Source organism: Lepidothrix coronata, unplaced genomic scaffold (genome assembly GCF_001604755.1).
Source record: "Lepidothrix coronata isolate B3197 unplaced genomic scaffold, Lepidothrix_coronata-1.0 Scaffold268, whole genome shotgun sequence".
NCBI classification, from domain to species: domain Eukaryota; kingdom Metazoa; phylum Chordata; class Aves; order Passeriformes; family Pipridae; genus Lepidothrix; species Lepidothrix coronata.
This window is the reverse complement of record NW_016690448.1, coordinates 365,776-384,810: the sequence shown is the minus strand read 5'-3', so window position 1 is coordinate 384,810 and position 19,035 is coordinate 365,776. Positions and strand designations below refer to the sequence as shown.

The following is a 19,035-nucleotide window of genomic DNA, read 5'->3' as shown; positions in this document are numbered from 1 at the left end:
GTTATATTCCAAAATTTACATTGATTTAACTCCAGCAGACAGGTCAGCATCATTCCTGTTTTACATATATGGGCTTTAAAAAACAGGTGACTTGCTCACAGTCCTGCAGTGAATTTATAGAAAGGCCAGTAAATTGACATTTCAACTCCCAGTGTTTTTCTGGGCATCTAATTGTATTTGTGTTTGTGATTGATTAAAGATCAGAAATAATGCAGGCTGTTCAGATTGTAAACTTGCATGAGGAAAACTTGAAAGGCAGTTTATCCTGGTTTTCAGAAAACTTATTTCCTGGTTTTTTTTTAGCATGGGTTGGGAATATTCCAGTAATAGAAATGTTAAGGTTGGAAAAGCCCTCTGAGATTACCAAGTCCGACCACTGACCCAACACCACCATGTTCCCATTAAACCCTGTCCCAAGGGCCACATCCACATGCCTTTGGAGCACTCCCAGGGGTGGGGATTCCAGCACTTCCCTGGGCAGCCTGTTCCAATGCCTGACCACCCTTTCCACGAGCAGTTTTTTCGTAGCATCCAACCTGAACCTGAACCTCCCCTGGTGCAACTTGAGGCCATCTCCTCTTGTCCTTAGCATAAACTAGGGGTTCGTGTTCTTTTTATGGCTTTTCAGGTACCTCACAGGTACATTCTTGAATTCATTTTAAAAAAATAGCAGTTTTGCAGTTTATTTAGTTGGTAAAACATGTATTGTGCACACGTCTTTCTCGCTATAACAAACTGTTTTGCTCTGTGATCTTTACCCGTTAAGTGTGCTATCTGCAGCAGTACAAGCAGAATGGAATTGCAGTGTTTGTGGAGCTGCTGACTTACGATTTTTGAGCAAGTTTCTTATGTGGACTCTGTTGTGTTTCCATCCAGAAAAGGACTGTTTCTGAAAAAACGGCATTTTTAGCGTGTTAGGTTTCTTTTGTGCTGCTGTGTGCTAAGTGCATAGAATCGCATCATCATGGTAAATTTTGTTTTTCTCTAAGAGTGTTATTTAGAGCAGTCATTGGTGCTCTTTGTAAACAGTCTGTCCTGTAAGAGGAGTGTCTTTCTTGATAGGGAGGGATGAGTTTTAGAAGTGCAATCAGGTGCCTGACTCTTGGGCTTCTAAGGGAGCACAAGGCAAAAACACTGGCAGAATCCAGACATCTATTGAGAATTACAGCCTTAGGCACAAGGACATGAATTAAAATAAGGCAGTCGTGGAACATTTGTTAAAATACTTCAGAAGACTGGGATGTTAATTTAAAGTTGGTATAAAAAAGCTACTAAAGAATCGCGAAGGGTGGCAACAGGCCGCAGTGTGGGATCTCTCTGAACAAATCTGATGGTTTTGTTGGGTTTTTTTTCCCTAAACTAACTTATTTTTCCACAAATGGCTGGCAGAGGATCGTGTTCTAACAGCGAACTTTCCCCTTCTCTCTTTCCAACAGGCACTCCAGCGACGTACACCCGGCCCACCGTGAGCCCGTCCCTGGGGGCTCGCATGGCTGGCACGCCAGGGGCTGCCACCTACGTCAAAACCACCAGTGGCAGCATCATCACCGTGGTCCCAAAGTCCCTGGCCACTCTGGGAGGGAAGATTATCAGCAGTAACATTGTCTCTGGTAGGCATACGAGTACCTTGATATTAAGACTTACTGCAGAAATAACTTTAGGCCTGCTCTGGTTGTCCGGTGGGTTCCGTGCTGAAATCATTGCTAGGAACTTTACTGGAGAATTCAGAAGAAAAATAGCTGAGCATGAAGAGGAAAGGAATAGGTAGAAGTTGTGAAGGTGAAGTGTTCTCAAGGATGGCAGCAGTTCTTATGTTTGTGAGGGAAGCCTGGGAGGAACAGGGAAATGTGGGGTGGGACTGCTGTGCTGTACAGTGGGCAGAAAGGTTAGAAAACACCATTGGCCCCAGTTTAAGGCATTTTATAATCTTGATGCTGCCCTTCTCTGTTCTGCTGCGTGTCCAAAGAACCAGAATAAAAATGAACTGTATATGTTAAGTTCAGCTGTGCAGTCTCCACCTTATTTGGTATTTTATCAGTGTCAGCCTGTCCTTCCTTCAGCCCACGTTCTAACTTAAGCTTTTCCTCCCAGCTTCGTGCAGACCCTGCTGCTTATTTTTGTTAGTCTGCTGACCAGCCTGGGTTCTCTGCCAGTTCCAGGCTGGCACAGGGTGCCCAGAGCAGCTGTGGCTGCCCCACATCTGGAAGTGTCCAAGGCCAGGTTGGACAGGGCTTGGAGCAACCTGGGCTAGTGGAAGGTGTCCCTGCCCATGGCAGGGGGTGGAACTGGATGATCTTAAAGGTTCCCTTCCAACCCAGACCATTCTGGGACTCTCCAGCCTCTAAAGATAGGGTTTCTTTAGGACCAGGTCCAAGCACACTTATACCAGTAACAATTTCTTAGCATATGTTTTGGACTTTAGCTTTGCTTAGCAAAGACCTGACCTGGCCCCTGCCAGCTCCAGTCCCTGGAAAGTGCTGCACAAGCTATCCAGGAAACCCACTGTGAGCTGGAATCTGGCAGAGGTACCTCAGTTTTTTCAGGTCTTGATTTCTACAAAATCATATATAGGGATGCTGCAGCAGTTCTTTGGGAGCAAGTGACTTTTTTTTAGCCTGTTGTGGGTATGATGAGTTGTTAAGATGATTTCTAGGTCTACTAGTGAATTTATACACAAGTGCAAGTATCATTCTCCTGAGCACCAGCTAATGTGGGGAAAGCTGTGACTGATCCTGATGAGGATAATAAGGATTCCCATTCCAGATGAGGCTGGCTTCTTGTGCTTGTCAGGTTTAAATACAGTGATTCCTCTGTAGCTCCCTGACTTCCACAGTGAAGGGGAATACACAAAATGGGATAACCTGCACACTGTTTCTTTTCCCGCAAAAATTTAGGAACCACAACCAAAATCACCACCATTCCAATGACATCCAAACCCAATGTGATTGTTGTGCAAAAGACTACTGGGAAAGGAACTACAATCCAAGGGCTTCCAGGCAAGAACGTTGTGACGACGCTGCTGAACGCGGGGGTAAGTGAGGCTCTGGCTGCCCCTGAGCCAGGTGAGCCGTGTGTGCTGCTGCATCCCTGCTGCCCAGGGCTCTCTGGAAAGCCCACTGCATGAGCTCCTTAACAGACCCAGCAGGCCTGGGTGTCAGGGCTGTTTGGGAGGCCACTGTGGGCCACAGGGTGGGATTCTGTGCTTAAAGCCAGCTGGGAATGTTTTCAGAGTTAAAGGAAAATAGAAATTTTTGAACTCGCCTTTTTTTCCCTTTGTGATGCTGAAGTGATGAAGTAGATGAACATTACTGGAATCTTCCCCTGTTTGTGCTCTAGTGAGGACCAGAGTCCTGGGTTATAAACTTGCATCCCCAACTGTTTATATTAAAGAGGCAGAAATAAATTGTGCCTTCCCAGCAGGGGAACCCCCTTTCAGTGTATGTGGTGTGTGACACTGTACCATCCTGTACCTGAGCATTGTACTGTCCTGAATTATTTTTTGGATAACCTGACACGTGTACTAAGAGTAAAATCCAGTTTCCAGCATCACCTGAGTTCACCTCTAAGTACTAGTAAATGAAAATAATGAATGTTCCTACATTGAACTGTGAGATTTAATGCATTTAATGTAACATTTTAAAGGCTGCTTAGTAGCAGAACTACAGAGGTTTTTTTCTAAACCTTTTAGGATTTATTTTTTTTTTTTAAATTTTGAACTTTCCTGATTTTCAGAATTCAAGATGTATTTTCAGACAAGTGGAAATCTTATTTTGTTACACAATAGGAACTAGGAGTATGGGAGGATATTTCTGAAACAAGTATGTTTTTTGGGATTTCCTCCTATTTGGTGGATATTGGTAGGAATATTAGGAGAACTGGCAACTAATGTTGTTACTCATTTGGTTTGTTACTCTGCAGAGCTTAAAAAAAGCACGTTCAGTGTCTTTGCTCTTAAGCTATCAGGAGTCTGTTCATATGTCAGCACTATTCCATAGTCAGATGATTCCTGTGGCACAGCTGTGAATCTGCATTTGTTGATGAAGTGAACTTTGTTTAAAAGAAGTCCATGTGTAATTAATGTCTTGGCCCTGAGGATAATACAAAAATCTATATTTAAATAATTCCCTTTTAGAATCTCAGTTCAAGTTTTGTAGATGTCTCCCCACAGTCAGTGTTAATAGAAATTAGAGGTTTTCAAAAACATTTGTGAAAGATTTGAGGAAAGTTCCAGCTCACGTAAACTCTTTGAAGCAACTTCAAAAAAACTTCTCAGTGTCTTTTAGTTACTCCTTTTTATTCACCCCTTCAGAGCTGTTCAGAAGGTAAAGTAATGGAGAAGGGGTTTTGGTAGCTTTTTCCGTTCAAAGCTGTAGGTTCTTTTGTTCTTGGTCTTCTGCTGTATTTTGTCTCAAGTAAGTCTAGTTGCAGCAGCAAGTTTATTTCATGGTACACACACTCATCTATAACTGTATTTTTTTTTTTAGAGAAGTGGGTCTCACTGAACAGTTTCATAAAGTTAACCTGTAAACTTTGGCTTCTCTACAGGGGGAGAAAACTATTCAGGCAGTGCCAGCAGGAGCAAAACCTGCTATCATCACTGCCACAAGACCCATCACAAAAATGATTGTTACACAGCCCAAAGGAATAGGGTCCACGGTCCAGCCAGCCACCAAAATCATCCCAACTAAAATTGTTTATGGGCAGCAAGGGAAAACGCAGGTACAGTGAGGACCCATTTCTGTCTTGGAATGTACCCCTCCATTTTAATGGGAAGTAAATCATTTTTCACTGTGTTGCCTCATTTGTTGCAGGATTAATACATGTCTGTGGGGAATGAGACTCAGTGGTGGAACGAGGTGGCCTTGATTCTGAGTTCTCGAGCAGCGTTTGCATTTGTTGGCTCTTTCTGGAGGCCTGAGCAAACCAAAAGGATTTGCTAAGCCTGTTCCAGAGCTGAAACTGCCTGGTCATGGCTCTCGGTGCCTCTTTAAGTCTGACAGATAATGGTTAGATCCTGGGAAGTAAAGATGCACAGTCTGGACATAGGTCATCCATTAAATCTGAGGTTTTATTGAAGTTTATTTTCTGCTCAGTGTCTGTTCAGGTTGTCCCTGCAACCTTGTGTGGTTGATGGGGCTGAATACACAGAGTCAGGCTCATTTCTGGGTGCTTTCAGTTTCAGCTTTTTCTCTGGCTGCACTTAGTGTTTAAAAGAATTAAACTTTTATCAGATATAACGTGTTGTGTGCCTGATAGTTCAGGACTGGATTTCCTGTGGAGGTGCTTGTCCTTCCCAGTGCAGTGCATGTCCCAGCTCACTTGCACAGCTTTCTCTTACCACACCAGAGTAGTATCTAGTCCTGAAAAATGACTCTTTAGTGGTTTATTTTGTTAAGACTTCAAATTACCGAGTGAGAAGTGCATTCTTGTGCATTGCCATTTACTTGGGCTTTGTGGTTTAATAATCAGTTGCTGAATTTAGAGGTAGATTTGTGAGTAATGTGGATGTTATGTAGGTGGTGCAGCCAGGTCTGTTGGTGGCACCCTGTGCTCTGATTGCTCAGACCCCTCTTCTCGAGTGCTCTGACTGTACACAAATGTATCTGTGTGATCAGGTCCTGATCAAACCAAAGCCAGTGACGTTCCAGGCCACGGTGGTGAGCGAGCAGACCAGGCAGCTGGTGACTGAGACGTTGCAGCAGGCATCCAGGGTGGCAGAGACAGGAACCCCAGCTCTGCCAGAGGTGAAGGAGGAACCACAGACCTACACCGACAGCAGCTCCTCGTCCACAGAGTCCTCCCAGAGCTCTCAAGGTGTGTTGGTGTCACAGAAAACCCCGAGGGGACTGTCCCCAAGGAGTCACATAACTCTGTGTCTCCTACCAGCACAGGTTTTCACCCAGCCTGTTACACCAAAATGCCGTTGTGCCCTTATTTTTTTGTTTATCTTTCTTCTGAGCTGCTTCCTGTGCACTGGCATTTCTCCTGAAAAGTGGACACAGCAATTCCTTGCTGGGCTCCAGCTTGTCACACAAGGCCCCCTGTTCCCTGTGTCTGGGGGTCTGCCAGGGGACAGGCAGTGTAGCAGGTTTTGGGGTTATTTTGGCAGTTCTGGTTTTCCCTGTGTGACAGCATCTCTGCTGCATGACTGACAGCTGCCACGGGACAGCACAGAGTCTGGTCCTTTTATAAATGCACATGCATGTGCACCAGGACATGGATCAGACATGCAGTCCCGATGGGAATGCTGCCCTGGCTTCAAGCCATGGCACAGGTGCAGCTCTGTGTGTGGAAGAGGAGCATAAATAATAGGGCATAAACAGCACCCAGCCTCTGGTTGGAAGTGACCAGAGGATGTGTCACTGCAGCAAATAAAAGCAAATGTCTCAGAGAATCCTTTGGACCTCTTCTGTATAATTCTGTGACTGTTGGTCTATACTGCCATTTTAAGTGAATTTTAAGAAGTTTTGAAGATATAAACAACTTATCAAAATTTAGGAGCCATTAATTCAGAATGCTGAATGCATGTTGATCACCTGAACTGCTAAAACCTTGTGAAAAAAACTAGTTCAATCCAAGGCAAATTCAACATACAAAGAAAAGAAACCTTCTGAACTTTGATTTTTGGAACAAAGTCTTTTGAAAAAAAACTAAGGTACAGGATTTTTTTTCTGGAAATCGTTCATAACATCAGCAGTGTTTTACTTCAAGAGTCAATTGTAATAGAAACTAGTGTGGCAGAATCAGAGTGTGCATCCTTGGCAGGGGGCAAAATTCTAATGAATAACTTAGTATAATTTTAAACTGCTTTAAAGCAAGAAGTCAGACAGGAGACCTCCAGCCCAAAATGGTTCTGGCACAGGTTGCCCAGAGAAGCTGTGGCTGCCCCATCCCTGGAAGTGTCCAAGGCCAGGTTGGACAGGTCCTGGAGAAACCTGAGCTGGTGGAAGGTGTCCCTGCCCATGGAAGGGGGTGGCACTGGATGAGGTTTAAGGTCCCTCCCAACCCAAACCATTCCATGACTCTGTGATGTGCCTTTGTTCTTTAACAAACAGATTCTCAGCCTGTGGTCCATGTGATTGCTTCAAGAAGTCAAGACTGGTCAGAACATGAAATTGCTGTGGACACAAGCCCTACAATAATTTACCAGGATGTATCCAGTGAATCTCAGTCAGCTACTTCCACAATAAAAGCTTTGCTGGAACTTCAGCAGACAACAGGTCTGAAAACCCATGAGATTGTCTAGGATAACTTCAAAGGTTATTTTTTGCTTAAGCAGCCCTTTGTAATAAGTTTTGTAATTGAAAAGCACCTCTCTTGAATCAGCTTGATTCCTTTCTTCTTATCCTGTATCAGAGTTTGTTTGCATGTATTTGGTGCATCTGTTCTCTGGTGTTCGTGATCTGTTTAATTAAACTGGTGCATTTACATTGGAGGTTTGTTTTATTATGGAGGTTTATGTGTTAGAGGCTGACTTAATGTTTTTCTGCTGAAGCAGTGAAGGAGAAGTTGGACTCGAAGCCAAGGCAGCCCACCATTGACCTGAGCCAGATGGCTGTCCCAATCCAGATGACTCAAGAAAAGAGGCATTCCCCAGAAAGTCCTTCAATTGCTGTTGTAGAGTCAGAATTAGTGGCTGAATATATCACAACTGGTAAGTGTGTGTCTAAGGCAGTGTGATGGGGGGTTTGCAGTTGAAGTCTGGGGACTTAATTTTGGAGTTTTCTCACAATAGGTTTCATTTCGTGTTTTCACTGTAGTTTTCTGTAGAGGAAATGAGTCTTGTCTTCCATTCTTGAGACCCTGTGAGGGGACAGAGATTGTATCTGCTTTGCTGGGCCATAAGGGAACATGTTTCTAACTGATACAAAGGGTTGTTGCTTTAAGACATCACGGTTGAATAGATTTTCTGGTCCCTGGATGAAGAAGACAGACTGTCCCACTTGTCTTAAAGGAAAATGTCCAGTAAGGACAAAGTGGAAGGTGAAGTTACAGGAACTGTATCCTGTTTTTTGTACATATTGAGAGGAGTCAGACATTGAGTTAAAACCCATTTAGTCCTGAGTTAAAGCCAGGTGTGCATTTAGCATGCTGATGTGGTCCCCAGTTTCTTCATTTGCTAGAAAGCTTTAAACTGATAAATTTGCACTTTAAATAATTCAAATTCTGGTTGGAATTCAGTGCTTAACTTTTTAAACTCCTGACTCCTCCTATCTGGACATCCATTTTGTGTAAGTCCTTGTCTCTCTGATGCTCCCCAACATTAGGTGTGAGCCACTTCATGAGAGGATCAAATTGCCTGTTTTCCATTTTAATTTCTCTAAGTCCACACTGTTGGTCTCCCTCCCTGCTTTCTTTGGAGAAGGAAAGCAGAAGCGTGTTGAAAATCCACATTGAATAGAGGAATAAATAAAACTTAATTGTACTGAATTGTTTAGGTACATATCTAACTCCAGTGGTTTTAGTGCTAAATGTCTAATCTGATATTTTGCTCTGTGCTTCCTCCCCTCGCTTCCATCCCTTGTACGGCCTAAATTTGTGTGAAACTGGAGCTGGGGAGGATGTTATTGTTATTCTTCTAAATAACACTTACTGTATCTGCTACGATTCTGAATGTTTGAGTCCTGCTCCCTCGGATCTCTCTTAAAACAAACTCCAAAGCACAACAAATAACTGCCTGCTAACTGGAGAGCACTTTTCCTTCCCTGGCACGGATGTTGTGCATTGAGCACATGGTCAAGGTTCCAGTTTTTGACAGGTCTTGCTGTGCAAGTTGATGTAAAATAGGGCCTTTGGCAGGCAGGATGGGGAGTTGCAGTCAGTGTCTTTGTCCTTTTCTGCAGCTTAGAAGCCACGCAAAGTACAAAAGCTGAGAACTTCCTGGAGATGTCACTGTTTGAAACACTGGGAGTTTTGTAAACATTGATTGGAAATCTGGGAATCTCCCAGAGGATTGCAGGCTGCTGTGGGCAGAGGAGCAGCAGGTTCTGCTGCAGCACAAAAGTGTTTATTTTGCTCTTAGATTTTTGTCCCTTCCCCCAGTTTCTGTGAACACTGCCAGGGAATGCAGGTCATTGAGTGTTTCTTCTTTTTTAATTTGTGCTTCTCTGGATTTACCCACAGAGCTGTATTCTCTGCTAAAAATTCAGCAGTAAGATAGTAAAGAGTCTGTAGTGTGGTGTGAAGTGTCCTGCGTGCCCCTGGACCACAGGATTAGGCACACTGCAGTCCCTGTGGGAGCTGGGATTCGGCGTGTGCTTCCTCCTGAGGTGAAGGGAGCACTTCACACGTCTCAGTGTCACCATTTCTTGTCTGTCTGCAGACTCAGGAAGACAACACTGTATTGGTTCACATTCGGAAGAATATCTACACAACCATATAGGTTAGAAACTTTACTTTTAAATTAAGTTTTCAATTGCTTAGGAACTGTTGGGAGGTGTCCAGGATGAATCTGGCACAGCATGCAGGCCGGTATTGATATAATCCATCTCCTTTCTTGGAGTGAGAAAGGAAAATTGCCATATTAATTCAAAATATGACCTTCCTTTTAACAATCAGGAAGGTCACTAGAAACTTTTTAATTTTAAGTTATGCTACAACTGAATTTACAACTTTTTGCTTCTTCTCCTTCAGTTATGAACTATTTTGTAACTAAGATATAAAGCAAATATTTGCCTATTAATATGGACAGGTATAAAGTGATTTGGATTCATATCAGTGACTGCAATATAGAATGGTTTGTTTGGGTTTTTTTCTCAGCAGCATGTAGTTTTTCTGTCGATCCCCTGTTTAATTACAGACCCACACCACAACTCTGTAACTCATGCTGGATCTGTTCTCAGAAGTGACACAGACCTGTGACAAGGTCATGTCGGATCAGCCTCGCTCATTTTCATAATTTCATAATTTCAAATATTTTCTACGTGTTAATCTTCCAGATTTAGCCTGTGCTCTGGAGGGTCTTTTGTGCAGTTTCCCAGTGGCAGAAATTCAGTGAGCAAGGCTTGCTGTTCTTAATTGCAGTCAATTGTGGAGGTGCTTTTACCAGCATAAAACCAGAATTAACTCGTGCTCTGCATGTTATGCTGGTGCTGTACAAAGAACCCAGCTGACAATGCAGCATAAGCAGAGTCGGTGTGTTGGGAGAGGGAGGCCAGAGGAGCTTTGGACCGAGCGTGGTGACTCAGGAAACAGAGAGCAAAGCAGCCCCCCAGGAGGTTTCTCAGAGTAGCTGTGCCCCTCGAGGCCGGAGCAAAGGGACCTTTCCCGCTCCTCCGTGCTGCCAGCTGAGGCTGGAGTGCCAGCTGAGGCTGGAGTGGCCTGGTGCAGCCCTGAGGAGGCTCTGGAGGAGTGGCACTGACCTCTTTGCTTGCAGTGAGCCATCGGCAGCCCCCGGCGCCGGCACAGCCCCCGCGGACCCTCCTGCAGCACGTGGCGCAGTCGCAGACGGCAACGCAGACCTCTGTGGTGGTGAAATCCATCCCCGCCTCCTCCACGGGCGCCATCACCCACATCATGCAGCAGGTTGGAGCCTTTCTTTTCCCAGCAGTCTGTACACAGCAGCAGGCTCTGTGAATTGTACAGGACCGGGGCTTGTTCTGGGTCGATGTGTCGTGTTGCTGCCACCAAAAATGTTCGGTGTACGGGCGAGTTAGTAACTGTAGGATTACCTTGATGGCCTGAAGGAAGGCAGGTTTAGATTAGATAGTGGGAAGAAATTCTTTACTACAAGGGTGGGGAGGCCCTGGCACAGGTTGCCCAGAGAAGCTGTGGCTGCCCCATCCCTGGAAGTGTTCAAGGCCAGGTTGGACAGGGCTTGGAGCAGCCTGGGCTAGTGGCAGGTGTCCCTGCCCATGGCAGGGGGTGGAATGGGATGAGTTTAAAGGTCCCTCCTAGCCCAAACCATTCTGTGACTGTGTTTTGGTGGTGAGGGTGGTGGTTGTGTTGCAGGGGCCTGGACTCTTCAGCTGATGGTGGCAGTGCAGGGGAGGAGGGCTGAGCAGAACCTGGGCAGTACCCAGAGCACACACTGTCCCTGCCGTCTGAGGGCTTCAGCTGGTGAAAAGGCAAACTTCTCTGAATCAGAAGTCAGATGGTATTTAGATCAGTACCATGAGGATCCCAAACACTTCAAACAAACACTGCAGCTTGTGGTGAAGTCTTACTGAAGCCACTCCTTTGCCTTTGGTCAGGACGTGCTCAACTCTGCAGTGCTTTAAGCTCTGGGCACTTCAGCTGTGCTGCAGAACAGTTCTGTGTTGGGGTTCCAAACCCCTGTCGGGGTGGATTTCCATGGGTGTTGGAGGAGACTGCTTCCTACTTGCTGAGGCCACCTTTATCCTGTGGTGTTCAAAGTGTAGAGTGTAGGTTGCTCACTCCCTCAAATCCCTCAGAAAATCAGATGTTTGTGTGACACCCAAGAAAAATTGCAGTTTGGAGAAAGGAAGGAGAAGGGAGGATCTCTGCTGAAACAAGGTAGACTGTAGGCCTATGGGGACCTGCAGAGGAAATCATGGATAAGATGACTAGGCTTTCAAAAGGCAGAGTAAAAATTGTGCAGAGAGACTCTGGTTTGAACATGGAGCTATTGGTTCAGCTGCCTACTACTCCCTGCTGCTTCATGTCCACCTGCCAGGCAACCCTGGGGGGCTTTGAACCTCAGCCTGACTCAAGTGAGGTGTACAAAACCCCCCTGAAGATTAGTGATGCAGTTAACGTTCTCACCTAGAGATGTACCACAGTTTAACATGATAAAATTAGCTATTTCTTGCATATGTATTGTGGAATCTCCATGTAATAGTATCTTTGTATGCACGAATTGGGAGCCTGTGATGGCAAAATAAGTTAAAGTACTCCATTTGAAACATCAAAAACTATTTCTAGATTGTGCATTCTTACATCTTCACTAACTTGCTCTAACTTCTTCTCCTTAAGGCCTTAAGCAGTCACACTGCATTTACGAAACACAGTGAACAACTTGGGACCGAGGAGGGAGAAGTGGAAGAGATGGACACCTTAGATCCTCAGACTGGCCTGTTTTACAGATCTGCCCTGACACAGTCCCAGGCACAAAAGCAGCAGAAACTGAGTCAGCCACAGCTGGAACAGACTCAACTGCAAGTGAAAACTCTGCAGTGCTTCCAGACCAAGCAGAAGCAGACAATCCACCTGCAGGCCGACCAGATCCAGCACAAACTCCCGCAAATGCCCCAGCTTTCCATAAGGCATCAAAAGCTAACCCCCCTGCAGCAGGAGCAAGCACAGAGCAAACCAGATGCACAGCACCCCCCCCACCACATGATGGCCAAAGAGAGGCAACTCCCCACCTTAGTGGCACAGCCACAGCAAACTGTAGTGCAGGTGCTGGCAGTAAAAACCACGCAGCAGCTGCCCAAACTGCAGCAGGCACCAACGGCACAAAAAATCTACGTGCAACCCCAGCCCCCCCCGAGCCCAGTGCAGCTCCCTGCCTCTTCAGACAAGCAGCCAGCGAGCCAGGTAACGGAATATTGATAGCATGCACGTCCTGCTGGTCAGGCAAAACCACCCAGCCAGCCCTGGGCTGTGTAGCAGTGTTTTGTCCTGGCACGAGAACTCCTCGTTCCGCTGGTGTCCATGGCCAGAAGGTTGGCACTAGGGAAGAGCAGCACATGTTACAGGGGAAAGATCCATAGAGCTCACAAACGTGTTTTGTTGGACAGTTCTTATTGATTTCAGCCACCACTGGTGCATGGAGTTCGTCCCGTTATTTTCTTTTAATTTGTAGGTGTGACACGTTACTAATTTCCATATTCCCATAGCACTTTTTATTTCTGTGGAAGTGAAGACTGCAGTCTCCTAAGGCTCTCCATTGTTCCTCTTCCTTTGTAGTTTACATCTTCCTGAAGTTATATGGCTTTCATGTACAGGAGTAATTTGATTTTCCTTGGGAGGGAAAAATGTAAAGACTGAGGAACATGGAAAAAAAAATGTATTTTAACTAACTCCAGAAAGGTACAATTTTAATTTTTTTTTTTTTTTGGCCCTTTCAGGAATACATGTGAAAACTAGAGGCTTTAGCAGACATCCCATGGGGCTGTAAATCCCAAAGGAAAATGAGGCTGCTGTGGTGTTATACTGCTACAATCCTTACCTAGCAGCCTAAGAAGCTGCTTTTCCCCAGGCTTCAATTAACTGTCGCCCTATCATTTCTAGTTCCTTTGTTAAAACACTGAGTTTCAACTGTCTTCCTAACAGCAAGTATGTTGTTCGTGCCACCCTGTCCTCGGAAATACTGGTTAGGTTTTCAATAAGAAAAGATTAACTGTGATATGCACAACAAAAATTTGATTTTCAGGTGCAACATCCAACTCTAATGCAAGGATCCACTGTTACAGAGCTAACTCTCGGGGGGTGCCAGGCTCCCGTGGTTGCAGAGGTAGCAGGTGGCAGTGGGGTGCCCCAGCTGGCACTGCCGGTTACCAGCCCTGTTTCCCATGCAGGCACCCCCGGAGGCAGCAGTAGCAGATATTTTGAGAGTGTCTGTGGTGGAAGCTCCCACTGATGCAAACATAGAGCACACGGTAGTGGATCCCCCAGACCAGGCCACGTCCACTAGTAAAGTCTCTAGTGAAGCAGAGTCGTCACCTTGTCCCCAGGTGCCTCGGGTGGCTGCTCTAGGGACGACGGCAACAACCTCCACCCCCCAGCCACAGCCCCGGACAGAGCCCAGCCCAGCCCCTCCTGCTGCCGCTCCCGCCGAGGCACAGGGAGTGCCCCCAACAAACCAGTTCGTGCACATTCAGAACCTCTCACAGAAGAAAGCTGAAGAGAGCTCCTCGGAGGTCGTCGTCCAGGTAAGGGGAGGGCAGAGCCAATGAGGCAGAGGGTTGAGCGGAGCAAACTCGTGGCTGATGGGGTGGCAGCCAGGGGATGATGTTTGAGTGGGTTTGGGTTCTTTTTCTACTCTTACACTTGTAATGGATTGCTACTTCAGAGTGTGTCGTTGTTCTTAAATTGGAGTTTCTCTAGCACTGCATCCTCAGTGTCTTCCTCCTTCTGTTAAAACAACCAAGCTCATCTCATTTTACAAAGTACTTTCATTTGAGATGGGTAAAAATGTGGCCTTCGACACCTAGTACAGGACTGTGTTCTAGAGTCTTTTGTAATTTCTATTAATGTTACCTCTGAGTATAAAATTAGTACAAAAAATGGCATGGTGGAGTTTTACTTACTGGGAAAGTTTAGCAAATAAGGTCTGAATTCAAAAGGGAGCTTTTTAACTTCACTTATGACCAGACTTACCACTTCTGAGATTAAATGATTGTTGATCTTCGGCCTATATGCCTTGAGTTATTGCTTAACTGATGCTTGATATTTTCATTGATTCTGCTGTCTTAAATATGATGTTTTATGTTGTAATAAGTTGTCTGAATGTCAACTAAAATACAGAATTCTTCTGAGTGGTATAATATGGATATAAGTAATAGCTGACACAGCCTATGCTCACACAAATGAGAGGTGGATTGAAATGGTTGTATTGTGTATCATTTGTGTTACAGTGAAAATGCTGCTGATGTGGGAAACAATTTGTGTACAGAGGTCTCAAATTTTTCGTGCTACTTTGTAAAATCTTCACTGGGGCTGACTAACTTCTCTGTGGTAGAAATCATCGTTTTTGTACTGTATCATAGTCCTCCTTTCCCTAAATAGGCAAAAGCAGATTTCTGTTTTACTTCAGACCTGTATGTTTTGAGAACCTGTCCTGTTTATCCACGTGGCACCCAATGAGCTCTTTCAAAAGGCAAATACTGCCCGGAATTTCAGTTGTATGAAGTTGTAGATTTCACTTCTAGAACCTGGGAAAGTATAAACAGAAATAAATAGATATAAATAATAACAATAGGTTAGAAATAAACAGCTGTGGTGTTTCCAGAGCCTCTGTGCTGCTGCAGCCCTGAGCAGGGCTGGAGCTTGTATTGAGTTTAGTACAGAAAACAGAGTTAGTCATCCCAGGGCACCTGGACAGTGCTCACACAGGATTCTTGGGGTGTCCTGTGCAGGGCCAGGAGTTGGACTCAGTGATCCTTGTGAGTCTCCTCTAACCCAGGACATCAGAATGGCTTGTCTGAAAAAGATAAGGACAAGATAAGGCTGAAGAAAGTATTCTCTCTGCTTTGGGTTTGGGGAGCGGTGGAGGATGGGCATTGGTTATGCTGTCACAGACCTTTAGGGAAGATCAAAGGCCAGGATCAGGGCCTGAAGAGGAAGATCATTCAAATTTTACCTTTCACAATCCAGTGAAAGGATGCTTTGAAGCCTTAGCTGGGGAAAACTGCCCTTGGAAACCAAATAACCTTTTTCCCCGAGTGCCTGTGCTCGCACAGACGCCTTTACCTGTCCAAACCGTTTGCTAAACTTGGATGTTTTCTTTCTTTCAGACTATCCCTCACTATTCCATCCCTTGTCACTCCAGCTCCAACGTGGTGGTGGAACCCAGCGGGCTCCTGGAGCTCAACAACTTCACCAGTCAGCGCCTGGATGACGAGGAGACGGCGATGGAGCAGGATGGGGACAGTGGCCCCGAGGATGGCCCCGAGCCCAGCCCCTCCCGGAGCTCTGCTGAGCAATCCTGAGCAACTGGGACGCTGGAGTGCACTTTAGAATGTCTTGGGATTCTGAGGATCCAAGATGCCCTCGTGTTGTGATGTCCTGGAGCACTTTGCCCGTTAGAGTTGTTCGTTGGACCCTCGGAGCATCGGTGTGTTTTAACAAGACGGCGTCGCAGAAGCTGCGTCTTCAGAACTGTTTCCAAAAGAAAATAAAAAAAAGAGAAGAAAAGATGTAGTTCCCAAGATTCAGTAAAGCTGTGACAGTGGAATGTACTCCTGCTCAAACACCACACTGCAGCAAACTCTGCAGCTCGAGCTCTGGAAGCCCTTCCCCAGATACTGAAACAGCTCCCAGGGAGAAGGGGTCGTCACTTTGCCGGGTCCTTTCCTTGAGAAAAACACCATCAAAAAAAAGGAGAGAAAACATTTAATAAATGCTTGTATTTTCAAACAGCATGTGAGAGAAGACTAGTGTCTCTGACAGTGCTGGAATTTTGGAATTGGTCAGCTTTCTTGCTCACTTAGAGATAAGATTTGGTTTGGGGTTTTTTTTTCGTAAGACTAAAAATATATTTTTTTTAAATTCTTGTTGGTGAATGTTTGGAAATAAGCAAAATCACTAACTGACAGAAAAGTGGATTTGCTGGTGGATTTTGTTTTCACGCTTTACAAGAAGTAGGGCGATGGTATATGAGGCATTTCTTTTGCCATAAGTGCACAAAATGCTCATCTACTCCAGTTAATCTTTGATTATTTATTAAAGTGAGGCCAAGTTGTTGAAAAAGTTCCTGTGAAACAGGCAGTTGTGTTAATTCTGATACAAACTGAGTGGGGGGGGTGTCTTTTGCTATAAATCAGTTTTTCAAAACTGGGGATAAGTGGTTCAACGTCTTTCCAAGTTGAACCTTGTGACTTTAGAAGTGATGTAAGGCTTTTAAAACTCTGTATTTTACTCTTACACGCTGTTCTTAAAGTTTAACCGTTTGGGGAGTTTAAAAGCTTAAATGGGCATACAGGGGCAGGTTTCCAAAATGAGCCTTATGCCTTGGCTCGTTGAAGCAATACATTGGGGCTTGTGACAGTTCCAGGTCACAGAGACAGGTTTGGGTTCAGAGGGGAGGAGAGAACCAGTTTTAATGCGTTCTGGTAATCAAGACTTTTTTTTTTTTTTTTTTCCAAATGTGTATAAAACCACGTTTTTAACTGTTTTGTATAGATTTCATTATAAATAACTAAGCATTTTACGAGTTTGCCATATCATTTAATTGTACATACGTCTGGAAGCCTAACTGCCCACGGTTTGGTGCTCAAGTACTACTGTAAGTAGATCTCATCCAAAGTCTAATACAGCTCTTTGCCTCAGTCTTTTTTTTTTTTTAAGCTGTGATTTTACTGTTGATATGGTAGTAAAGGTCAAATTCCAGCTGGAGTAACTCAAAGGAAAAAATACAAACCCTAAACCCCATTTATCTCACTTGTCCTGAGTATCCACCTGTGTTAGAACGCACAGTAACCCCTAGGTGGGGCTCTTGGTTTTCACCTAACCTCTGTCATCTTAGAAATTAAGTCACTGTGACTTTCATATACTTTTTTTTTCCCCTTCCGTTTTCTTATTCCATCAGCACTAGTTCCAAAATAAGGTAGTTTAATATGGTAGAGAAGTGTCCTGATAAATTCAACGTGCAAATACTGGAATAATGGGTTACAAAATAATGATTTCTGTGTTACCTTTATGTTGAAATGGGTGTTGGTTTGGTTTCTGCTGCCCAGGAAGGGTCTGTAGTTGTCCATCCCCAGCTGGGAGAAGCCCAAAGCAGGTGACACACGGTTCTTCTGGCTTGTATCAGATTTTCAGGGTCACCTGGGCTCTTGCAGGGCTTCAGGTGTCCCTGACAAATCCAGGACTGGAAGGCCATGAGAATATTAGAGAAAGTAAGATTTCTCTGAAGTGCTTATGCCCAGGAACATTCCTTGCATCCCAGTTTCAGTTCTGGTGAAGGTGTGTGTGCTCTCCCCAGCCAAAACCAGGTGCTAAGACATGGCCTGAGGTGAATTAACACCTGATGCTCTCACTCCACTGTGGAGTTCTGCTCCAGTTTATTCTGATATTTTGTGCCAGGCCTTTTTTACCTCTTTAGGAGTGCCTGGAGCAAAGATATGAACAACTGCAGTGAACTATTTGACAGTTCCTTGAAGGCACCAAAGCTTCTCCTGTTGGTGTGAGAAGTGACTGATTCCAGGTTGGCAGGTTGGAGCACGTGCTGGGGGTGTCTGGGGCTGGTGGCACAAATTTAGAAGAAGGGCCTTTGGTGATCAGTGTGTTCATTCTTGAGACTCCTCTCCTGCTGCTTTCCCAAACTGGAGCTGTGTTTTGGGTGTTCTCTTTATTGAATTTGTCTGCTTCAGCACTTCACCATATGAATACCTTTAATAATAAGGAATATACAAGAGGAGCTAATATTTAGGGCCAATATTTTAATTCTTTTCCCTAGTTACTTGATTTTTGATAATGACTGGAGGAAGGCATCCTTGGAGCATTTGGCCTTCTCCCCTTTCCATGAGCTCCAGGCATCACTGCCTTCTCCTTGCCCTGCCTGGCAGATGTGCAGCTTTTTCCAACCTGCCCCTGGGACACTGACTTCATCCTGCAGCCCTGAACCAGCCCCTCACAGCCCTATAAATATCCCTGAGCTGCTAAAAATACATCAGTGTGCAAGGTAACATTTCCATAGCCCATCCCCTGACAAGCTGCATCTTCATTCCTGAAATGAATCTGATTTCCCTCCTTGGAAGAGAACAAAGGGTAGGGATGGCGGTGATAATTTTTTGGTATCAGGAAGTTGGACAGAACACATGACTAAATAAATGGGATTTTTTAAAAAAAATCAAAACCTACCCAAGAACATTTAAAAAATTAAAACTCAGGGAAACTTAAGACCACGTGCCTTTGTTTCTAATGCATAAGTAGTTCCTGAAGTCTCAGGGTTTCCCAGGAGAATGTGGGTGTCATCCCCACAGGTGCACTGCAAAGGCAGGTGGTTTCAGCTGGGCACTGTTCAATCCAGAGGAGACTGATCATAATTTAAGGTAATGAACTAGAAAAATCACACTGCTTTGGGGTTCGTCTGTGCTGCAGAAAACTATTTTTAGGCTCTGTGTGTGTCTGTGCTGGGCTCAGGACTTTCTCCTTTCCTCAGGTTGGATGTAAACCATGAGGAAAGTTTGCCAACAGCCTGTGCAAAGTGTCCTTCCTTTGGGACTGAGTTTCTGGAGTGCTGTAAATGGGAAAATGGTGCCTGGGAACTTGCTCACTGTTTCTAGACAAAAGGGTCTTTGGATTATTTGGTGCAGGAAAGATATGGAGAAGTTTTTAAGCACTGTGGACTGAAGAGTAACCACATGGTCTGGAATCATCTTTGAAGCCCAGGACTGCCCACGGCAGGGG

The 19,035-nt window shown here is 44.9% G+C and overlaps 1 protein-coding gene across 10 annotated transcripts in view; it reads left to right on the top strand.

Moving 5' to 3' along the window:
* EMSY (EMSY, BRCA2 interacting transcriptional repressor) overlaps positions 1-16,004 on the top strand; it is a 36,391-nt gene extending 20,387 nt beyond the window's left edge. For 3 of the 10 annotated variants that reach the window (XM_017836013.1, XM_017836012.1, XM_017836008.1), the window contains 11 exons: positions 1,437-1,610; positions 2,895-3,031; positions 4,546-4,719; positions 5,616-5,814; positions 7,056-7,220; positions 7,496-7,654; positions 9,323-9,382; positions 10,376-10,524; positions 11,935-12,498; positions 13,482-13,835; positions 15,420-16,004. In XM_017836013.1, the coding sequence (XP_017691502.1) occupies positions 1,437-1,610; positions 2,895-3,031; positions 4,546-4,719; positions 5,616-5,814; positions 7,056-7,220; positions 7,496-7,654; positions 9,323-9,382; positions 10,376-10,524; positions 11,935-12,498; positions 13,482-13,835; positions 15,420-15,614 (2,330 nt within the window). In that variant the 3' untranslated portion in view covers positions 15,615-16,004. Of the gene's footprint in view, positions 1-1,436; positions 1,611-2,894; positions 3,032-4,545; positions 4,720-5,615; positions 5,815-7,055; positions 7,221-7,495; positions 7,655-9,322; positions 9,383-10,375; positions 10,525-11,934; positions 12,499-13,031; positions 13,358-13,481; positions 13,836-15,419 lie in introns of those variants that run through there. The other 7 variants (XM_017836016.1, XM_017836011.1, XM_017836009.1 and 4 more) reach the window with 6 other exon arrangements.
* The last annotated feature ends 3,031 nt before the right edge of the window (positions 16,005-19,035 follow it).